This window comes from Lepidochelys olivacea, assembly GCF_965140295.1.
Source record: "Lepidochelys olivacea isolate rLepOli2 genome assembly, chromosome: 16".
Classification (NCBI taxonomy): Eukaryota; Metazoa; Chordata; order Testudines; family Cheloniidae; genus Lepidochelys; species Lepidochelys olivacea.
The window spans coordinates 18,077,481-18,098,689 of NC_140426.1; the positions used below are offsets into that span (position 1 = coordinate 18,077,481).

The 21,209-nt window shown below is 47.1% G+C and overlaps 1 protein-coding gene across 2 annotated transcripts in view; it reads left to right on the top strand.

The window, feature by feature from the left end:
- NTNG2 (netrin G2) overlaps positions 1–21,209 on the top strand; it is a 67,870-nt gene that overhangs the window by 38,037 nt on the left and 8,624 nt on the right. For both annotated transcript variants that reach the window (XM_084650237.1, XM_084650238.1), the window contains 2 exons: positions 6,351–6,523; positions 8,557–8,583. In XM_084650237.1, coding sequence (XP_084506363.1) covers positions 6,351–6,523; positions 8,557–8,583 — 200 coding nt within the window. The remainder of the gene's footprint in view (positions 1–6,350; positions 6,524–8,556; positions 8,584–21,209) is intronic.

Sequence of the window (21,209 nt, forward strand, 5' to 3'; positions counted from 1 at the left end):
CAATAAATACTTCTGTAATGTAAGCTACAGCATTTGGAGCCAATACTGTAGCGTTACTGCAGCATTCAGGCCTATTACTAGGGAATTCTGTTTGACATTCTTCTGTTTATTCCCAGCATGGACAAGCCATGTATGCTTCCCCCATATTGCCCTGAGGCTGGGGATGAGAGAAGCTGAGACTCTATGGCCTATTTAGTACTTGGCCTCTCTGCTGATGCCACCTCCTCTGCTGGGTTTTTGTGTTAGAGAAGCTTACCCATGAGGAACTGGACTGAGACCCACCACACTCATTTCACACAAAGGTCATTGAATAATTATCAAATGGTAACCACTGTCACCTGGTCTAGACTTGAACCAGCAACTTAAGGGGGAAAGGCTCTCTCCCTTTAGCAGCCCTTGAGCCAGACAGACCTCCCTGGTGTAATCATTTTATAATGGTAGAAAGGGAAAGGAGTTGTGGCCGCCCTGAGAATGGAGAGGTGCACAGTAGCCTCTGCTAGGACTTGTGGCATTGTTCACCCCTCTAATATAATTGATTAGATCCTAAACCCCTTTTCCTGGTCCTGCCCTGGCTCAGACAGTTGGGTACCTGATAAAAAGGAGCAAAGAGAAGCAAGGCTTGCAACCCTTGGGACTGGACTAATGCTATTTTCTCCGTTCTCTGCCTGCTGGATCTTGGCTAGAGAAAGGCACTCTTTCCCCTATGCTGCCAAGCTAAAGCGTATGTCCTTGAACTGAAGGCATTGATGGTGATGGAAGGAGGAGAGTTGTTTTCACCCAGCCAACCCTGACGAAGGAGTTAAAGCAGAACAAAAGATGGGGCGGCAGTTGGGGATGTGGATGGGGGACGGGAGTGGCAAGTTTTGCTCCAGGCAGCAGCAGCGCAGCGGGATCAGCAGCCTGGGCCATGTTAAGCTGCTCCGCTGTTCATTATTAAATGATGCATCCTGATGGATTGGTCTGAAAAGTGCTGTGTTGTGGGGTCAGGCCGCTCAAGTTATAGTTTTCTGGTTAGATGGATGATTCTCAAAGGCCGAATTCAGAAAGCAATTCCCTGGCAAAATTGATCCTTTGGACGAGGTAACTTTTGTGCTATGGATAGGGCCAGGCAGCGAGAAATAGCTGACCTGGGACTAAAGGGGGAGGGCGGCGGGCTGTCTCTGCTGCTTGCTTGCTCTTTATTTAATTTTGCTTGTTTACGCTCATTAGAGAGCGAGAGCCCTCTCTGGGAAGCACAGTGCCCAGTCATCTCGACGTGCTCCGACAGCCAGACAGATTGAAGCATTTTGTGGCTGACCCAAGAAGCCTGTCCTTCCTCAGCCATGCCCTGCAGGCGTGACAGAGGAATGCATGACCACTGCCCCAGGACTGAGAGCAGCCCCAAGTGCTGATCCGGTAGCTGGCGCTTGGCTTGGCCGCTGTGCATCATGGGCAGTGAGCTCTGTGTGCGCACGCAGGTCATGAGCGTGCATGTCTACCCGCTTCCAGCAGAGACCCTTCTTTCACGCTCCTTGTAAGATAAGTCAGGGCTGCATCCCACTCTCTGGCTGAGATTTGGTATCAGAGGCCTAGTAGTTAGGAGCAGGTTCAAATTCCATGGTGGGGTGCAGCACCTCAGCTCTTCCAGGGAACCCCCCTAGAAGAGTGGGGGAGATACGCGAGCCCTAGAAAAGGGCAGAGGATTTGGTGAGCTTCTCTGCCCCCATCATTGTGCCATGCGACTGCAGGTGAAGTTAAGAGAAATGTTTAGTAAAATGCCCCATGCAGATGGAAGTTCAGACACTAGCAGCTCAGCAGCACCTTTCTATTGTAAGAGCTGCCCAGGCCCTGCCCAGGGAGGTCCAGGCCATGACTGAATAACCCTGGTTAGCCTCTGTTGCTGCCGTGGGAATGCAGCTGGTGGTGAACAGTCTTCTGACTCGGGGAAGGCCTTGGGGCATGAAGAGACTGTCACATTTCGCACATGATCTGCCTCAGCTGCCTTGTCATTACAACAGTGCACCTATGCGTGACTGTAAAAGGTACCGGGGCCTATGCCCAGTAGTGGCTTTTGGTCCCCTTGTCATGTGATAGCTGTGTGCACGGCAGAGGGATGAGCTATAATACCTTTCCATTCCTGAGGCTCCCAAAGAAGCTGGCAAATATTGATTGGTTAAGCATTATCCACGCTGCACTGGGAAGTATTAGACACATTTTATAGATGAGGAATTGGAGGCAAAGAGGTGAAGTAACTTGCTGTGGAGCTATGGGGCGGTCAGCTTCAGATCACGTAAGGTGCCTCTTACCCCCATCCCAATTCCACCCAGGTTGGGAGGTAAAGCTCCGCAGATAAACTTTCGAACTCTGGGGCTGCCCTGACCAGGGACAGAGACTTTTGGGGCATTGGACTTTTGGGACTTTGGGGTTGCTGGACTCAAGAACCAAAGGGAAAAGGGCATGCCCCAATTTGCCTGGGGTGGGTTTTTTTTTTGCTCATGGGTTGTGTTATGAATCCTGTTGGTGGTGTTTCCCCAACATAATGCCACATTGTTTCTCTCTGTTATTAAAAGGCTTTTGCTACACTCAGACTATGTGCTTGCGAGAGGGGAAGTATCGCCTCTTGGAGGCGCCCAGCGGGAGTGGTATATATTTGTCCCAGGTCACTGGGTGGGGGCTCGAGCCGGTTTGCATTGTGTTATTGGAATGGAACCCCTAGATATTGAACCCGGCCCTTGTTGCTGCCAACTCTGACGGGCAGAAGGGTTACATTATAGATGAGGAATTGGAGGCAAAGAGGTGAAGTAACTTGCCTATAAGTCTATGGCATAGCCAGGAACAGAACCAGGAGCCCTGTCATCCAGGCCTTTGCTCTGACCAAACTTACAGCTCCACCGGTGAACTGAGGAGGGGGAGTTGCCCTTTGCTCCACTCTTCTGAAAAGCCTAAGTGTAGGGGAGAGGGATAGTTCAGTGGTTTGAGCATTGGCCTGCTAAACCCAGGGTTGTGAGTTTAATCCTTGAGGGGGTCATTTAGCAATCTGGGGGGATTGGTCCTGCTTTGAGCAGGGGGTTGGACTAGATGACCTCCTGTGGTCCCTTCTGACCCAGATATTCTATGATTCTATGATCATTTGGCACACAACAGTGCTAGGGTTCCATCTGCCTTAGGCCTATATGCCTTCTGGTCATACTTTAAGCTTCCATCTCGTCTCCATCCCTTGACCTGGAGCTAATAGTTCTGCAGGGGGGAGAGGACAACTTGTGCTCTGGGATCAGTGCCGCCTCAGGAGCATCAGGAATCCATCTCTCCTCTGCTGAGAAAATGAGAGGAGGAACGCGTGGCCTTGACCACTGGAGTGTCTGAAAGAAGGGGAGTGAGGAGCTAGAAGAAGTTAGCCTGTGAAGTCAAGGCTGCCCATGTGTAGCACCCCTGCTTCTGAGTGTTTGTATGCTGGCTTTTAAATGGTGGGTGCTAGAATTGAATCATGCACTTTGTTGTCCCCTTTCACAAAGAGTGAGTAGTGCTGTACCTCCCCGAAGCCCTTGCTCTCTGACTCAAGCCTGGGCCAGCTCAGCAATGGTGATGCTCTGACCTGTTTTAACCTGCTATTTGCTTACTCCTCTCCCCCTTCTTCTTTTGTTAATTTTATAGCAAGAGAAGGAGCCAGTGCTCTGTGGACTCTAAATAATTCACAGAGTCAGGCTCCATGCTCCAGAGTGCTGGTCATTGCCTATTCAAGGGGGTTAGGACATCAGTGCAGAAACTTCCCTCAATCAGAGACAGAAGGAAGAACCCATCACAGCTGAGACATGGGGACCCTTTTTTATAAGTGCTGGCTAACACCCCCTTTTCCAGACTCTCTGATTTACAAGCTGCTCCCAGCGTTTTTAAGTGCTATGGTTTTTAGCTCTTTCAGCTGTTACCTGCCATTGCCAGCCTGCAGTAACACAGACACTCAAACATAACATGCTGTGTTTGGCAGCTCCTGCTTGAGAGTGCAAATTTGCTCCCTTATGGAGTGTATATTTCCTTCTCTGCCTGGGTCAGAGATGAGCAATGATAGTATGTTGGGGAGGAGGGACTCCGCCCAGTTTCTGCATGGCATGTGAGTAAATAGTTTGCCGGAAATAAGAACAAGGAAACAAAAATAACTTATGAGTAAAATCTTCCAGCTATGCACAAATGGGATCACAGCAAGGGCAGACTCCGTGGATCAGAAACATGGGTATGGGACTCTTTGGAGATTCTAAAGAAACTTCTGCTCCTGGAATATTTTCCACAAGAGATTGTGATTTGTCTCTTGACTGGGTATAGTACAGGTGAACAGTACCGGGTTTACGGTTCTTGAGACTAATGTCATCTGTTTATTCCCAGAACAGATACAGCAGAGAAAGTAGCCAGACAAGCTTCTCTTATGCACTGTCCCATCAATAGGCCTGATTCTCCAATGCCATGCACCTTCTGATCATTTACACCGTTAAAAAATGAGTACTACCCAATCAGATTTCTTTGCTCACTTACATGGGGGGTTACATTTCTACACCCCCTTTGCCCAGATATAAATGATTACACAAGGTGCAAGGTAGTAAAGAATCAGGCCCATTGTACCTCAACCCTAACCTAGAGGAACTACTTGTAGGATAAGCAGGGTACTCGGTTTCTGTGGTCTATAGGGCTCATAGCCTGAGCCTAGGCCTGCGAGCCCTGAGTTCTAATCTCAGCTCTGACTTTGTAGGAGTTACCTAACCCCTCTTCTTCAGAGTCCTTATGTGTAAAATGGGGGTATTTAAGGACTACCAGTCTTGCAGTGGTTCATTAAAAGTTTAGTCATTAATATTTGCAAAGTGCTTAGTACTGTTTTCATTCTTTGTTTTCTCTGGACACTTCCAGAAAAGGAGCAAGTTGTGAGGATTTTTTTTTTTGACAAGTGGCCTTTTGTCCACTAAGAACTGGCCTGAGACTCACTACATTAATTTCACACAGGGCACCAAATAGCCATCAGTCGGTCATAACTTTCAGTCATCACTGATCAGGGCTGGATTGCAATGGGTGGTCTCAGGATAAAAGGTTCTATATCCTATCACTACTCCACCCCCTGGGAGAAAGGCTCTTAATTTTAACAACCTGCTTGGGGATTGAGGGTCGTGACTCATTAATATAAACACGAGCTATTCCTCTAATATCCTGTGTGTCTAAGGGCCCAAGATAGTTCAGAAGAAGAAAATGGCGGGGGGGGGGGGGTTCTGGGTGATCTCAATGATTCTCAGAGTCAGCCTTCCCCTATCTTATCCCCCTAGGATTTCAGCATGGGAAGAACACGTGAAACTGGGGGGTCTGGTGTTTTGGATTGATATGGAGGGTTTATTTAACATCAGTCTGCCTTGGATCACAGGTGAAAAGATTTTGCTGATCTTCACTTAAGATTTGGTGATTGTTGGTGCGGTGGCATTGAATTCAGTGGTGTTGCACAGGGCATGAGTCAGCACAGAATTTAGACCTTAACATGTAGATAATGCCTTTCATCCAAGGATCTCAAAGCACATTATAAATAGGCCTCATAACATTACCCCCATTTCACTGATGAGAAGAGAGAGGCACAGCGTTAGAAAGTAAGGCCAAAGCTGGTTGCCTAAAGTCAGGCCCCTAAATCCATCTTTAGGCACAAATATAAAAGTGGCCAGAGATGCAGTTGCTCCATGAGTCTCCTGTCTCCTAGAACCTTGATCTTACCAGGCTAGGTTGTGCCATTCACTACTATGATTTATAAACATGGATAGTCCTGTCCTATTGCAGTCATGTGGTTAAAGGATGATACCGCTCACATTGGAAGAGATGTTTCAGATCCTCCATAAATAGGTGAATGAATCCTTGTAGCACAAATGCCAGACACAATAGGAACATGGGTGAGTGCCATGAAACCCTTGTCAGAGCTGCTGTGAAGGGGTAATTAGCTTGGATCTAATTCTGTACATTCAGCTACACAGCATGTCCATCTCAGCTGGGAGCGGATGGCTTACTGTCCTGAGAACATAAGAACAGCCCTACTGGGTCACACCAAAGGTCCATCTAGCCGAGTGTCCTGTCTTCCAACAGAGGCCAGTGCCAGGTGCTCCAGAGGGAATGAATAGGACAACTAATCATCAAGTGATGCATCTCCTGTCGCCCATTCCCAGCTTCTGGCAAACAGAGGCTAGGGACTCTATCCCTGCCCATCCTGGCTAATAGCCATTGATGGACCTATCCTCCATGAATTTATTTAGTTCTTTTTTTAACCTTGTTATAGACTTGGCCTTCACAACATCCTCTGGCAGAGTTCCACGGTGGCATTGTGTACCATTCTACCTCTCTCTTTCTCTCATTTTCCCCTACAGGTGTAAATGCAATCTCCATGCCAACCTGTGCTCCTTTAAGGAGGGCAGCCTGCAGTGTGAGTGCGAACACAACACCACTGGCCAGGACTGTGGCAAGTGCAAGAAGAACTTTCGTACCAGATCTTGGCGGGCTGGCTCCTACCTGCCTCTCCCCAACGGATCCCCTAACGCATGTAAGTCACTATACTAAACTGAGCCCGCACACTGGCCCTCTGCACAGTGCCTGCAAGTTAAGTGAGCACTGCTTCAGGATGCCTCCATCTGGAGTCAATGCACAGGTCTGCAGAAGAGGCAGGTTTGGTTTTACAGTGGAAGTGAACATTTGCTCGGTTCTCAGTGTGCACAGGAATTGATTGCTACGTGGGTAGATGGAAGGGGAGCTTGATGACTATTTGTAGTGGAGTGGCTGGAGTAAATGGATGTAGATGGACAGAATGGTATCCAGGCTCACAGATGGTTAGGTGTAGGCCCTCAGAGAGGTCCATGGCCTTGAATAGGCATTTTACTCTGAATTACTCTATGTCCCTTAAAGAAAACATCATCAAGCAACTGTGGGAATGTGTTTACCTTCAATTCAGTGCACAATAATTGCACTGAAGACTGAAGAACAGGAGGATGGAAAGGAGTGTTGGGTGCCCTATAGATTGTCAGCTGGAAGCTATTCATATGTACATCATGGAGTATCTGGCCACAGTGAAGAAGCCAAAAGCGTTCCTGTTCCTCAGCACAGCTACAGTCCCGTGCAATTAACTGTCTGCTGCATTCGTGCTGTGGTACATGCTCACATGAAAACAAGAACAAACATCAAGGCTGTAAGCCACCATCATCATATGAGCACGGGAATGTTGGTGGAGGATGACACCAGACATAGTCCAATATCTCCAGGGTTATGTCCAGTTTACATTAGCAGGCTTGCTTAAATGTCACCGAGCAGCAGTAACTACTCCAGCCTTTTAAGTAGCAGCCTTGAGTGTTACCAAAGAGAATCCTTTTTTCTCTCCCCCTCCATTTCTGAAAGATTTATGTGCTTTAAGATGATCAAAGCTGAAATACAGGCTCCGAAGGCCGTGACAGGAATGTTTTGTGTTTGCCAGGGATGGTAGATGAGCTGGTTCTTTGAAAGAGAACAAGCTTGTCAGCTACCGCCAAGTGTCTGTGTTCCTTCAAAGGATCCTGGGAGAGGTTTTTTTTTGGTGTTTACAGGGATAATGACATGCTATTCTCTTTGTCTTTCTTCCATCTCTCTCCATTTCTCTATCTCCCCTTCCTTTTTCCTCACTTTCTTTATCCCCACTTCTCTTCCCTCCATTTCTTGCTCTTTTGGACATCTGTCACTCATTCTTCCTTCCCTATATCTCCACTTTGCTCCCCCTGCCAGTACCCATCTCATCCTCTCTCCCTTCAACTTTCTCTCTGGCAGATTTATGGCCAACTTCTGGAGTAGAAGCAATTCTCCAAAGGCCTTTCTCATCAGTCGTCATAGCATTTTCATTGCTAGCCACCTTCTTTATGGTTGGGGAAACCTGACTACTGGATGTTTATCTCCACTGTAATATCTGGATTAAATGTGACCTTAAACAGTCTTCAAACTTTCCCCCCCACCTGTGACCAATAAACTAGCGGGGTTGGAAGCTGGCACCCTCAGCCTCACCCCTAATGAATATACAACTTAGAGGCAACTTCTTCCCACCAAAACCTCCCAGCCTCAGGTCAGATGCGGCTTCCCGTCTCCCCCAACCTCCATTGCTGGGTGTTCTGTTCCAACCTGAAAAATACCAGCCCCAATACAATCCACTCATGAGTCAGGGCCCGCGCTTTGGGAATGCAGCAGTGGTGATGTGGAGCAAGTGCCGTAGCAGCACTGACTGAGTTCACATCACACGGTTTCTCAGAAGAGACTATGACAAATCTCAAAAGCATACATGACCCTTATTGGGCATAATGGCAGGTCAGGAAAAGGGTTAAGAAGAAATTCTATTAGCAGTATGCAAGCTGGCTTTCCTCCCCGCAGCCACTGAGGGTAGATTTCAGCCTGTGCCTCAGGACCCAAACATTTTCAAGGCCACTGCTGTCTGGTCACCTCCACGGTTTGCCTTAGGCAGCTTTTAAGATGCAGCAAGTGGGAGCAACTATCAGCAAGACTCCTGTTAATTAGCACAATGGCTTCTCGGCTTCTGCTGACCCTGTTTCTTTTCCTTTCCTCCAGGTGCAGCTGCAGGCTCGGTCTTTGGCAGTAAGTAAAAAATGTAACTGAACTGCTGGCATGTGACATCTTCAGCGCATGGGCCCTGTGCACATCACTTGGGAGACAAATGGTTCTTTTCTGCTCATTATCATCTGCCAGGCAATAAGTCTTCTTCTCTAATTGTCTCTCATTGTCTGTCCCATCAAAGAGCTTTCTATTTTCCTTCTTTGACTTCAGTAACCTCATTGTTTCTTTCTCTGGCATGGTTTCTCCCCATGAGGTTCGTTAGAGTGGCAACAGGAAAGGAAATAAAAAACAACACACTTCTTCAAAAACACCAATGATTGCAGTGAACTTTCCCCCCCAGTTTTACAGACTCCTGCTCCAAGGAGCTGTTTTTGAATGCTTGGATACGGCATTCAGTTTGGGTTACCTTGGGCCTATCATGCCATCCATTTAAAAATAAAAGTCTATATAAATGTAATATTTGAGGCACAAGCAATTGATTTCAGTAGGGATTTCTGCAGACCAAGCACCTTCAAACTTTGGGTCACCTCGAATATAGATCTGCATTTTGTGGCTCAGGTTACTCTCTGAAAACCATATGGTGAAGCTGGAGAGAACACAGTGGAAATGTGATGGTGAATGGGATAGATGGGCTTGTTTATGAGCATAGGGCAGCTAAAGAGGGATTATTTAGCCTTCACAGAAGACAAGAGGTGACCTGAATTAAGTATTTAAACTAGCTAAAGGTTATTATGAAATTAAACATGATAATCTGCAGTACATGAGGTTGTGGGACAAGCAAGGACTCAGGGATATAGGTTGAAGAATTTATATTCATTATAATCCCTCGCATTTTATTATTACTGGTCAGAGCAATGAGAATTGGAATAGAATGAATATTATAGTCAAATCATGGTATCAAGTAGTGTTCCTGGATTACTCCGTCATCCCTGGGGTAACTCCCCTGACTTTTCAGGAGTTTACCAGTGATTAATTTGGCCTATTTGTATTAAATAATCCAGTGTTTGCTTTTTGGAATTTATTAAGTGAAAGGGACGTCATTTGATTTTTATGATCACCTTTTTGTGGTCTGAAGGGAATTGTTTTGCTGATTAGGAGGTTTGCCTCGGAGTATCTTTGCTATCAGAGAGTTCAAATGTATAGGAGAGAGATGGCACAGCTATTGTCAAGCTTTCAGACAGGAAAGGCTTGTGTGGCCTGCTTCTGATCCCACATGACTGTGCAAATCCTACCTCTCTTTGCCTTTATCTATCCCGTCATGATACAGACTCTCATTCTCTCTTGTCCTTTTTAGGCTTAATTAACAATGAGTTAGTGATAAAGTTGTCAATATTGAAACCAACATCCGTGCCAACAAAGTAAAGTTATGTAGTAACCCAACCGAAACATGCACGCGCACACAGAATCTTCTTGGTCTCTCATCACAGATATAACACTGTCCCAGTGCTAAATTCTCTCTGGAATTGGTTACTCCCCCTCCCCCAAACCCAGCAGCTTCTTCTGTAGATATCCTGCAGCTTTTTGGTCATCAGTGTCCCCAGTTCCTGGTAGGTGACGTACTCTCAGGAGTGAGGCTGTCCTTGTGTTCTGTAACCACCAGCTGAGGGCTGGTTTGTAGTGGTCACTGTTAATCCCCTTTGGTAGTGTACTGGATAAAGTCCCCGGGACAGCATGTAGCACTCTGTAGAGTGCTGGTTGGTGACTGCAGAATGGGAACCCATGGGGCCAGGTGAGAGCCATTCCCACAGGCATACTCTCAGGGCTCCGAGATGACTCCAGTAAGGAAGGAGAAATGAGCAGCTTTTGCTACTCCTTTATATGAATAGTAATGGCTGGAATTTACAGGGACTTAGAGCTAATTCTCTTCCATTAGATTCAGTGGGAGTTTTGGCATTGACTTGAGTGGGAGCAGGCCCTGTGTGCCTTCTTCACCATGAAAATAGATCATGGAGGTGCCCATGGACTTAGGATTTTGTGTACCATAAGAAGCAACAGCGAGAGCCACAGAGACCCTCCAGCGCCTTCTTTCCACCTCTTTTCTTTGTTTCTTGTTAGCGTATGAACGACCACTGCAAGTTTCCACTACAAAACCCATTACCCCTACAACACCCAAAACTACAATCACCACTCCCACTAACCAGCCTGTCACCACGCAGCAGCCAGGTGGGTGCCAAGCTCCACCCCGCAAGGCAGATCCTACCCATGCTAGTACAGATAGGTCCCTTAGCTTGTTCCACTTCCTTATTTCTCTACCAGCTTTGCTTCACGCTGCAGCTCTTTGAATGGCAATGATTAGCTGTAAAAGGAAGATTATCTCCTCTGACTCCTTGTTCATCCATCTTGTAGGAGTTTCTGGGGACATGGATAAAAATCACACTGGATGGGTTGAGATCCTCCCAGCCAGCAGAAAGCCTAATTAATGTTCATCCCTAATTTAATTCAATTCAGGGAAAGGGCATCTGGGCCTTGAACATTAATAATATACAGATTCTTCCCTCTTCAGCAACAACAGTGAACCACAATCCCAAAGTCTGCTCCTTAGAAGAGGCAGGTTGTTGCATGACCCTTCATCTGTCCGTCTATCCTTTGCTGCTGCTCTGAGGTTATCGGAGCATCATTTCCCTTTGCCTCAGACCAGGAAGTAGAGGCCAGAGCTGGAATGTGGGGGAGTCTAAAGATATCATTTTGAAGTTTACACTTTGAGAGCAGCCTTTCAAAGTCCTCCTGAGAATGAATAGCGGAGCCACAAAAGTCGCTCTTATGTGTGTACTATAATGAGGCCCAGGATTGTGGAGAAATAAATCTGAGGTTTTATTTGCCTGTTTCTTTACCAGAAAAGAACAAACGAACTTGACTCACCCCAAGCAAAGGGGCATGTGGGATTTAGAAGGCTGGTTTTGTGTCTCTCCTCTTTGCACAACTCTAATAAGGAGTTTTCAAAATGCAGGGGCAGGACCTCCACACTCCTACTTCTGCTTTGACCTTCCAGCAGAATGATGAAAATCGGCCTGAGTAGGCAGTTGAGGATTTTTCTTGCATCAGGGAATTCTCCATAGCATAATGCCATGGTCAGAGAAAGAGGGCCTGGCCTGAGCACTGCTGCATTCTAGTGCTTCCCCAGCTAATAGAGTGGCCCCTCAGGGCCCATTGCAGGGGGGTGTAATTTAGAGCAGCCCTAAGGGTGCTCTAAGCTGGGCCAGGAATTGAATCAGCTATCTTTGCTCTGCTCCTCAGCCTCTTGGGTCCTGTACCAAGCCCCTCTTGGCCAGACCTGAGGATATAATCTGTGAAGTTTTACATTTGAAAAAGTGGATTTAGAGGGAAGAGCCATACTTTAATGATCATCAGAATGATTCCATAAAATGCTTGGGGACAGGCTGAACACACACACTGGAAGTCCCAGAACATTATTTCTTAATATCTTCTAGATTGCCCAGTAGAGATAATTTGTATCACTTTTTTGTGTGGGGGAGGAGGAGGTTTGTTTGGTTTTTTTAAAACTACATGCAGGCCTGGTTTCTCTCTTCTTTTGGAGAAGAGGAAATGAAATGTTTCTTCTGTTAGTTTACAGCCTCATGCACTTATTCTGCTGCTGTGCTTTCTGGATCTGATTTTCCCATGGGGACATTTTCCACCCACAGTACATTAGTAACAGTCAGTCTTCTGGGGGAGTTGCTGGAAGCCAGTTGAGGGAAAGGCAAAGCTTGATTGTGTGTGCAAGCTGGTGGATTCTTACCAGGCCTGGGGGGTTCAGCAGATGATCCTTAACATGACTTAGCCCTGTGGCTAAGGTCCAGATCCCACAGCTCCAAATGTCACCATTGCCTGGTCAGCCAGAAGGACCCTGACCACCACAGAAGTGAGAAGGCGGGAGAAAGAACACCAGAGGGAATGTAGAAGAACTTATAAAGGGGGTGTACCTATATTTAGTTTATCATCATCTTCAGCTAAAGTCTTCAGTCCCATTGCCCTATAAATTCTCTGACCTCTCAGGCAAATCCATAGTTGCCTAGGGAGGTGGCCCCCAGCCTGTGCCCAACTCTCCCCAAACTCAGTATCTTACCTTTTCCCCAAGGGTGATAGTATCTTCTCTGGACCCTTTCTGAGCTCTTTTCCTCCCCTAACATAGCACTCCTTCAGCCTCCAATCTCCTTGGGTATTACCTCTCCTCCTCTCAGCCCTGGAATGAGTTTAGCTAAACCCCAGGCCCTGCCCACTCCCAGCAGCCTCTGAGTGGAGTGGGTAATTGGAGTCAGCTGCTTGGTTTTCCCCTCCTACCCACATGTGACAGTCCACAAAGCCACAGTGTGTTTATGCAAATATAGATATATTCATGGAGGCACCATGGTTTAGTGTTTACAATGGGGGTTTAGATGGATCAGGAAGCCTGGGTTCCATTTCCGCTAAGGCATTGTGTGACCTTGGGCTAGTCACTTCAGTCTCTTCATCTGTAAAATGGAAATAATACTTGCCCATCTATGCTAATATATATAGTGAAGAATGTGTGTATATTATATACATACCTGTAATAATGAAACTTGGGTTACATATACGTAATATGTACCCAATGTCATGTGATTTTTATCCATATTTGACCATAGAAGTGCTTTTGCGTATAGCGCACGCGCGCATGCATGTGTGTGTGTGTTAGAGAGAGAGGGAGCATCTTGCTGAGCATCTGTCCCTTATGGTGCAATTAATGATCTGCTGCCCTGGCTTCCTGGTATGCTTGAGGTCTGTCGAGGAGTGGGGGGGAGCAGAGGGGATGGGAGGGGAGGGAAGGGGGAGATGACAGAAAAGCTGCATGTTTCTATTAGAGAGGGGTGAACAGCTCTGAGAGAAGAATCAAACCATCTTCCCCTGAACACAGGACCTTTGTCATTCTCTAGGCTGGAACCAGCCCCTCTCTGAAGGTTCTGGTTTACACCACTCACTTTTCAGTTAATGATTTCTCCTTTCCCAGGCAGTATCTGCAGCTCTAGGTTCTAATCCAGATCAGAACAAATGCCAACAATAAAACCTGTTCTCATGGCCTTTCTAGCCCCACAAGGCCCAGATGGTTCAGGGTGACTCCAAAGCTTTTGAAGAACAACATCTATGACTGGAGGTTGCTGGGAAGAGAGGCTTAAACTATGATCCCAAGGGCTGCATGAGACTCCCAGCTGTTCTTAAACATGACCCTTCCAGAGAGTTGCCCATCTGTTAATGGCCTGTCAAAAAGAGCAGGTGACCTGTGACCCACTTTCTGTGCAAAACTGGTTTCTTCCATTGAATTAACTGGTGCCAGGCTGCAAAATTTGCAACACGACGTCCATGTTTCTAGATTGGGGTTGGCAGGGCTGAGCTTCGAGCCTCTCGTTCCCTCTTTTGTTCCTCTACTGACTTAATGCGTGTCATTGTGATTCCATCTCGTGGTTGGTCCTGATGAGAAAAACAGCCTGCTACGGACTGACAGCTAACTGAGTTACTCCTCTAGCTGAAATGGCAAGGGTGTGAAAGTCCTGGACTTGATCCCCATGGATGGCTATGGCCTGCACACATGTGGCCACAATACATTACGTGTACATGACTAGGCCCATATAGGAATCAAAGACAAGGCCCTAATTCTGATTGGCCCCGCTAAATATGTTTAAAATCAGTGCAACTCTATTAACGTCAGTGGAGTTACTCCTAGAGCTGGGCCAGAACCCCAGCGTTCTCCACCTGCCCCTTCGGACGGGTTCAAAATCCAGGTCTGAATTTTGCTGCTCAGGTCCCAGCTGTACTTTAAACACAGCGTTAGCCACAAAGAAATTTATAAAGTTTCCTTTAAAATGCTTCCCTGTCTCTGTGCTGTTTCTCCTTCTTTTGGCATGTGTTCAGTTCTTTTACCCTCTCAATTTTTGCTTCCCACCCTGAGCAGTCACTGCCAAACAGCCAGCTGAGCTCCCTGCCTCTGTGCCTATCCAACAGACGCAGAAAAAAGCAGGTATTTAAAGCTAGACTGATTTTCCCCCCCTTCCCCATTTGTGCTGTCATGTACTAGCTGGCAGCAGTCGGGAGAAGAATGTGGAACGTAGACTAGAAGAGCAGATTAGATTTGGTTTTGATCTTCAAGTTGCATAGATCCACTAGATGATTGCTCCTTTTAGCCGCTTGTATTGTTCTTTGTGGTCAAGGTGGAGCTGTGGTTGTGTGTTAGTATGAACCTCTTTTGTCTTTCATGTTGCCAAGGAGCAAATCCAAGGTGGGAGGGGGAATAGCGTCCATTTAAAAACATAGGGATGTTGCCGGCACCCAGTGCCGAGGACACTCGTGGTCTTCCATCCCCTCGAGTTACCTAGTGGCCATGCCCCAGTGTCCCCAACAGGGACATAAACTAAACTCAGCCAAAGGACACTGAAGGGGAGAGACAACTAAAGGAAACTAAAGGAGTCAAGCTGAAGAGAAATTAATCAAGTGCTTTACTTAATCTGTTAATTTACCTTTCCTATTTCCTCATAGAAATTTGTCAGATTCCATCAGATTTTCTGCTTTCCATTGTCAGGCAGTGACATTCTTTCCCCAGATTTGGGGTGATCAAAAAACCCCACTTCTCTCTACCTCTCTCTCTCTCTTTTTTTTTTTTTTTGGTTCATGGTCCAACCATCTCAATGGTATCAGTTCAGCTCTGGGAAAAGCAATTTGTTGGTTAACTGCTCTGACAGAGCCAGCAGAAGGAGCACGGAAGTGGAGTGCAAAACATCGGTTTTGTATAGGTTCTACATAAATATTAGCTACTCCACTTCCGTATTTATTTATTTTCTGTTGGCTTCCTAATGTTTGAACAATCCAGTTTCAGCCTTTTCTCAATGTGAGGCTCATATGCACTTAGCAAATGCTTCCCACAACTGAGAGAGTGTAAGAAACGTCCAATTTATTGGAACCCCCTTCCCCCAGTATAGACAAGACCTAGAACATGTCTTGTCTGCATTGAAAAAGCTCAGTGATGGGACCGTCCTGATTTTTGCTGTACTCTAATTTTAACTGAGAGGGTCTGGAGGAGAAATTTGTGTCTTTACCTCACACCCACCCCTGAAATGTAAAACCATCTGTGAATGTCACAAAGCTACAAGGGAAAAGTTCTTGGGATAAAGAGCATTAATAATTCTCCTGACTCTGTAAAGAGGAACAAGTGGAGGTGTGTGTGAATGACTAAAAAGCAAAATGCCTCAAGGGCTGTTTTTTTATTGTGACTAATTAAACCCTTGCCAATTAGTGAGGGGCTTTTTTCATATTCTCTTTAACACCATATTAATATCAATCGGCTTCCATTTTCCCAACGAAAAGGATACTGTCACCTACTTTTAGAGCTTGTCATATATTTCTTACTCTGCATTGTTTATAATCCCCTAATAGGGGCTGGGAAATCACATTTCTCTTCTTCTTGGGATTGTTCTTTAAAATTTGGCAAAGATTGAGGGGTGTTTTTTTTTCTCCTCTTCCTTATGTTACTCAACTGAAGCTTGAAGTTAACAAGAGGGCTTTTTCATTTTACTTCCTGGTTTGTACACTCACAAGAATGAAGATTGTCAACAAAACTGTGGCACTAAGATTTGCTACAGACCCAGTGGGGAGGGCACACAGAGAGTTATTTTCAACGAGTGAGTTATTTACACAAATGGGCAGCCATCTTGTTGTTTTAATTTCTTTGCAGTAGTTTCTTGAGTTCTTTCACTGATTTTTCAGAAAATAGGCAAGGCCGAAGCACAGGCCTGGGAGTTAGGAACTCCCGAGTTCTAATCTTGCCTCTGATACCAACTTCAGGGGTACTGAACCTGGGGATACTTGGGGTCCACCAGCACCCCCTGGCTTGAAGCCATAATGGTTTCCAACAATGGTTTCTGCTTTCAGCACCCACACTATAAACACTGTTCTAGCACCCTGCCAATTTCCTGTAATTTTTGTCAAGCTACTTAGAGTCCAAAAATGTCAGACATGGGTGTGTAAAATTAGATGCCTAAATCCCTATCTAGACACCTAAACAACTGGCCTGACTTTGAGAGGGGCAGAACACCTGCAGCTCCCAGTGACCGTGTGTTGCAGTCGATCTCTACACTTTATAGCCCTTGGCTCTGCACTTGGTCAGTATCCCACAGTGCCTCTAGTGGCGAAGGCCTCAGAAATGAAGGAATGCCTGTGGTGGTACATACCTAACGTGGGTGGTGTCTGAAACATTGCAAGCTGCACAGTTGTATAGGTGCAGGAATAAGTCTGTGTCACTCCATTGAAGTCAATGGGGCTCTGCCAATTTATGTCAGCAGGAGATCTGGCCCTTCATCTCATAAACCCAAGGCTATTTCAACCCCTTTTGTAATGTGACTTTCTTATATTACCTCTACAAGAATTCACCAGCTCATCAGCAGCTGCCCCACTGCAGGTGGGCGCCCCCCAGTCCAAGGCTGATCCTGGCAAAGAAGGTAGGAGACATGCTGCTGAACTGGTATAACAGGCTAGTACAGTCCACGTAGGGACTGATGCTTAGAAATTGCTTGTTACTAGAATTATAGCTCGGCTTTCCATGCATCTCTCTCTCTAGCCCAGCTAGGAAAGGCTCTGGTTTTGTCTATGCCCTGCACTCCACTGGTAATGTGAAGAAGCTAGACTGAGCCTCTGGGTTTAGTCATATACATGAAAGATGAAGATGATAAATGGTAGAAGAGATTGTTCTCAGCTTGGATCCTGGAAATCTAGTAGATTCTTGAGTTTGTAGACTGTGTTTGTAAAATGGAGTAACTTTGTAAATTGTCAGGAATGTGTTGTTTAGTGCATAGACTCTGTATGTTTCCTTGGCTTCTTGCCCTGTGCGTATGTGACTATGGTGCGCTGTATACACTACATGAGGGAATCTCAGGAGTTGGCATGCTGGGCTTTGGAGCCTGAGGCTCAGCTTACCTTGCCTAGTGCCCCTCCTTCCTGGTTCATACGGATATGCTCAGTGCTGGCAGCAGACTGGCAATATCCAACCCTGTTTCCCAGTCGATGAGCTCCTGACAAGTTCCTGCTGTATAAATTAGCATCCCTTTTAATATAGAAGGTAATGTGTATTAGCGCTGGGCCCACATGAAAACCAAAGATCTGGAAATGCGAGGGGTTTGGAATGGAGGGCTGGAATTCGTACCTAGTTCTGGAGTTCACTGTTGGTCCCTATCTCCATAACAATGTCAAGCCAAAAACCTGAAGCCAAACACTGCCCCAACTTTGGGGCATTTGAAATCTTTGTGGCTTGGGCCCAGCTCTAAACTACACGTAGATATGGTACTGTGTGTGGAGAGATGGATACATATTATCCATATCTATGCTAGATTGTGCTGATAGAAAGTGTACCAGATCTGTAGGGTCCTCCTAATGGCCTTTATGGAATAATTGGGACCCCGAGTTCTGGTTCTACCTTTGCATCTGAATCTGACCTTGGTTGAGTCATTTCCCCTCCCCCTGTCTCAGTTGCTTGGTCTGTAAAATAGATCTAATGATGTCCACCTTTGCAGGGTGCTTTGAGATCTATGAATGCAAAGCACTATATAAGTGCTAAGATTTACTATCACCTGAGAAAGTACATTAGAAGTGGCTGGGCTCCCAGTGATGTCTGACCACCGTGAGGGGGTTTCCTCAGATCTGTGTTCTCAAATAGTCCCCCTGCGGTTTGTTCATCAGGTTTGAGTTGCTTATGTGAAATCCAGCTGATTCTGAGCTGAAGATATTTAAACAAAACAAGAAGAAAGTAATTGTCTTGCATTCTGTCAATTAACAGGGACAGATGCTTTCTTCTCTGGGTGGAGTTAAAAGTGTTTCAAGACCAACCTAAATTTCTACCACTCGGACTGTTGCCAAGTGAGCTAACAGGCATCCCTTTTGTTTAAGGAAGGAGTTAGAAATGGTGGCTAGAGGATCCTCTGTAGCTGGTGAGATTCAAGCCACAGCTTTCCTCTCCTGTATAGTCTGTAGAATAGCCATGCTGCCAGACAACCCAGCAGCTCCTTGCATGAGGAAAGGTAATTTTACTGCTTCTAACCCTTGTTGAAGATCCTAATGTCCATGGAGCGATGATGGTTTTTAGAAATTGCGAGGGGGGGGGCAGAGAAATTTGATACTGCTCACCCTCTGAGTCAATGTGTCTGACTGAAGCTCCCTGCACAGCCTCTATGAGGAACAAATACAGTATCTACATTAAGCTGATGTTCTCTTTGTTGGTGCCATTTCAAGCTGTTCGACGTCGAGCAAACCCAACAAGGCTTGGACCCAAACCTGTTCTACAGGAGCCTCCTGAAAACATCCGAGGTAAGGAGGTGCTCTCGGGCTCGGAGCCTGTGTCAAAGGGAAGCAAGGACAGAGCGAGGGGGTTCTCTTCCAAGGTCAATAAAATGCAGACGCATAGCAGTCATTAGAATGACTCACTAGGAGGAGCCGACAATGGGTAGCTAATTCCCAGGCGGACCATAAGAGATTCGGGCTAGACTAGCCCCTTAAGGCGACGAACGCTCTTCAGCCCGTATCCTGGAGCTCTTTCTTCGTAAGCTTGTAGGAACAATGGATGAAGACAGACTGGGATGGGAAGAAGGATGGTCTTGAGGAGCTGCAAGATCTAGATTCTCTCTCTGGCTATCCCACTGACTTAATGTGACCATATTCAAGTCACTTCTCTTTTCTACACCTTCAGTTTCCCCATCTGTATAAAAGGGGGTGATGCAGCTTACCTTGGAGGGGTGCCTGTGATTCTACATCCACTCATGCTTGTGGATCACTTGGAGTGCCCTGAGTGGGAGATGCCAGAAAAGTCCCATTTTTTAAAATGAGATAAAGTTGGTGACCTTTCAACAAGCTTATTTAGAACCCACTGAGGGAGGAGGGGAGGTGCTTTCCCAGGTCCTCATACTGGTTGCCAGTAATATACAGGAACCAGTTCCCTCAACCAGCCTGATGCCCGGTTGGACTGGAGCTTTGCTTTCCTAGCTAGAAGCTGTGGCCCTGCACCCAGTTAACTGAAAAGATACCAGCCCCAGGTGCTGTATTTAGAAGAGATTTCACCTGCTGCAGCTGAGAATGCCACACGCCCCTCCCCCTGACCAATCAAATGGCTAGTTTAATTAGGCTAATCGGCCACCCTGGACTGACATAGTTAAGCCTAATTAGCTGATCCCTGGATTCTTAAACCTTCCCCCCAACCCCCCAGACAGTTTTTTTCCTTTGGGTTCCTCAGAGCCATAGGCGTCTAGCGAAAGCCAGTCTCCTTGCAAGCTGCAGCAACGGAGAAGCCGGGGCCTGATTTTTAACATGGCCTTGTACCACGCCTCAGCGGCTGAGGCTGTCTCAAGTGAGTGTAAAGCCCAACTGTGCACGCACCACTGCGCTAGCCTCTCGCACCCACTGTGCCCAGGTACAACTAACTGGCCGACAGAGACGTGAGCGCCCAGCCTGTGTTACAGACACTACCTCGCCCCAAACCTGGCCGAGTGTGCCGGCCTGCCGTGCTGCGCCAAACAGGGGCTTGGGGGGGGGGGGGGGGCGGGGAGGTGCCAGGGCATCAGAGTTGACTCTGGGATCTGGCGGTTCCCAGTGTGACCCCCCCCCCAAGTATTAAGAAAGAAGGGAGGGGGGGGTGTCTCCAATCCCTCATGCTTCCTCCCCCACAAAGTGTTCATTCACTTTTCTTTTACTTAGGCTCATCCCTCTTTCAGGGAAATAGGCAGCCGGTGGGACCATTTCCCTCAATCCCTTACTAGGGGGTGGGACATCAGGGACCATCTCCTGCTATTTGCCTTGTTACCTCTGCAGCCCCCCCCCACCTCGCCACAAATTACATTCAGAACGGTCCTGTCAAAGGCCCCCCCCAAAATCAACCATAGTGTTTGCTGAGCCTAAATGCCACTGAGTTGGAGGGTTTCACGGCCCTGGGGACTGGCACAAAGGCGTGCAGGTGTTCTGGTGTGTGTAGGGGGGGGGGGGCTGCGTTCTGCTGGCTGCACTGCCCTTCATCCTGTGCCAATCCCCCGGCCTGGTGAGCAGCGACAGTGGGAGAAGAGGCCAGACAGAAGCACTGAGCTGAACTGCTCTGATCACAGCTGATCAAAAAGAATACACAGGCAGGATTGGGGCTCTGTCACCATGGAAACATCAGCCTAGCGAGGCTCCCCCCCAGGCTAAAGCCACCTGGCTAGGGGATAGGAAACAGCCCACCTGTTCAAGGGCTGTCAACTGCCTAAGGGCTCGCAATAGCTTGGGCTGCCTGCCGGGTTCACTTTTCTCTGATGGGGCTGCTGTTGAAACTAGTCAGGATGGAAACTCAGGCCCGCGGCACATGGCGAGAAGTAACAAAACGCAGGTGCAGAGGCACCTGGGAGACTCTGGTGACGGTCTGTTTGTTCTCTGCATGGACCAAATGATCGCCGGAAGCACTGCAGCAAACAAGGCTGCCTGACAGGGCCTGGCTGCCCTCAGTGTGTGTCTTTTAGCCTTCTCGTCCTGGCTAATCCCATAGCTGTTCTCCAGAGGGCAGTATCATAAAGCACTGGAGAATGGGCTGCTAGCAGCAACCCTGCAGTGGCCCCCCCAGCACCCCAGCCTGGCCAAGTGCTCCTTTTCTGTCATTGAGTAACTCTTCGCCCTCGCGTCGGCCACCTTAGGCTCAACAG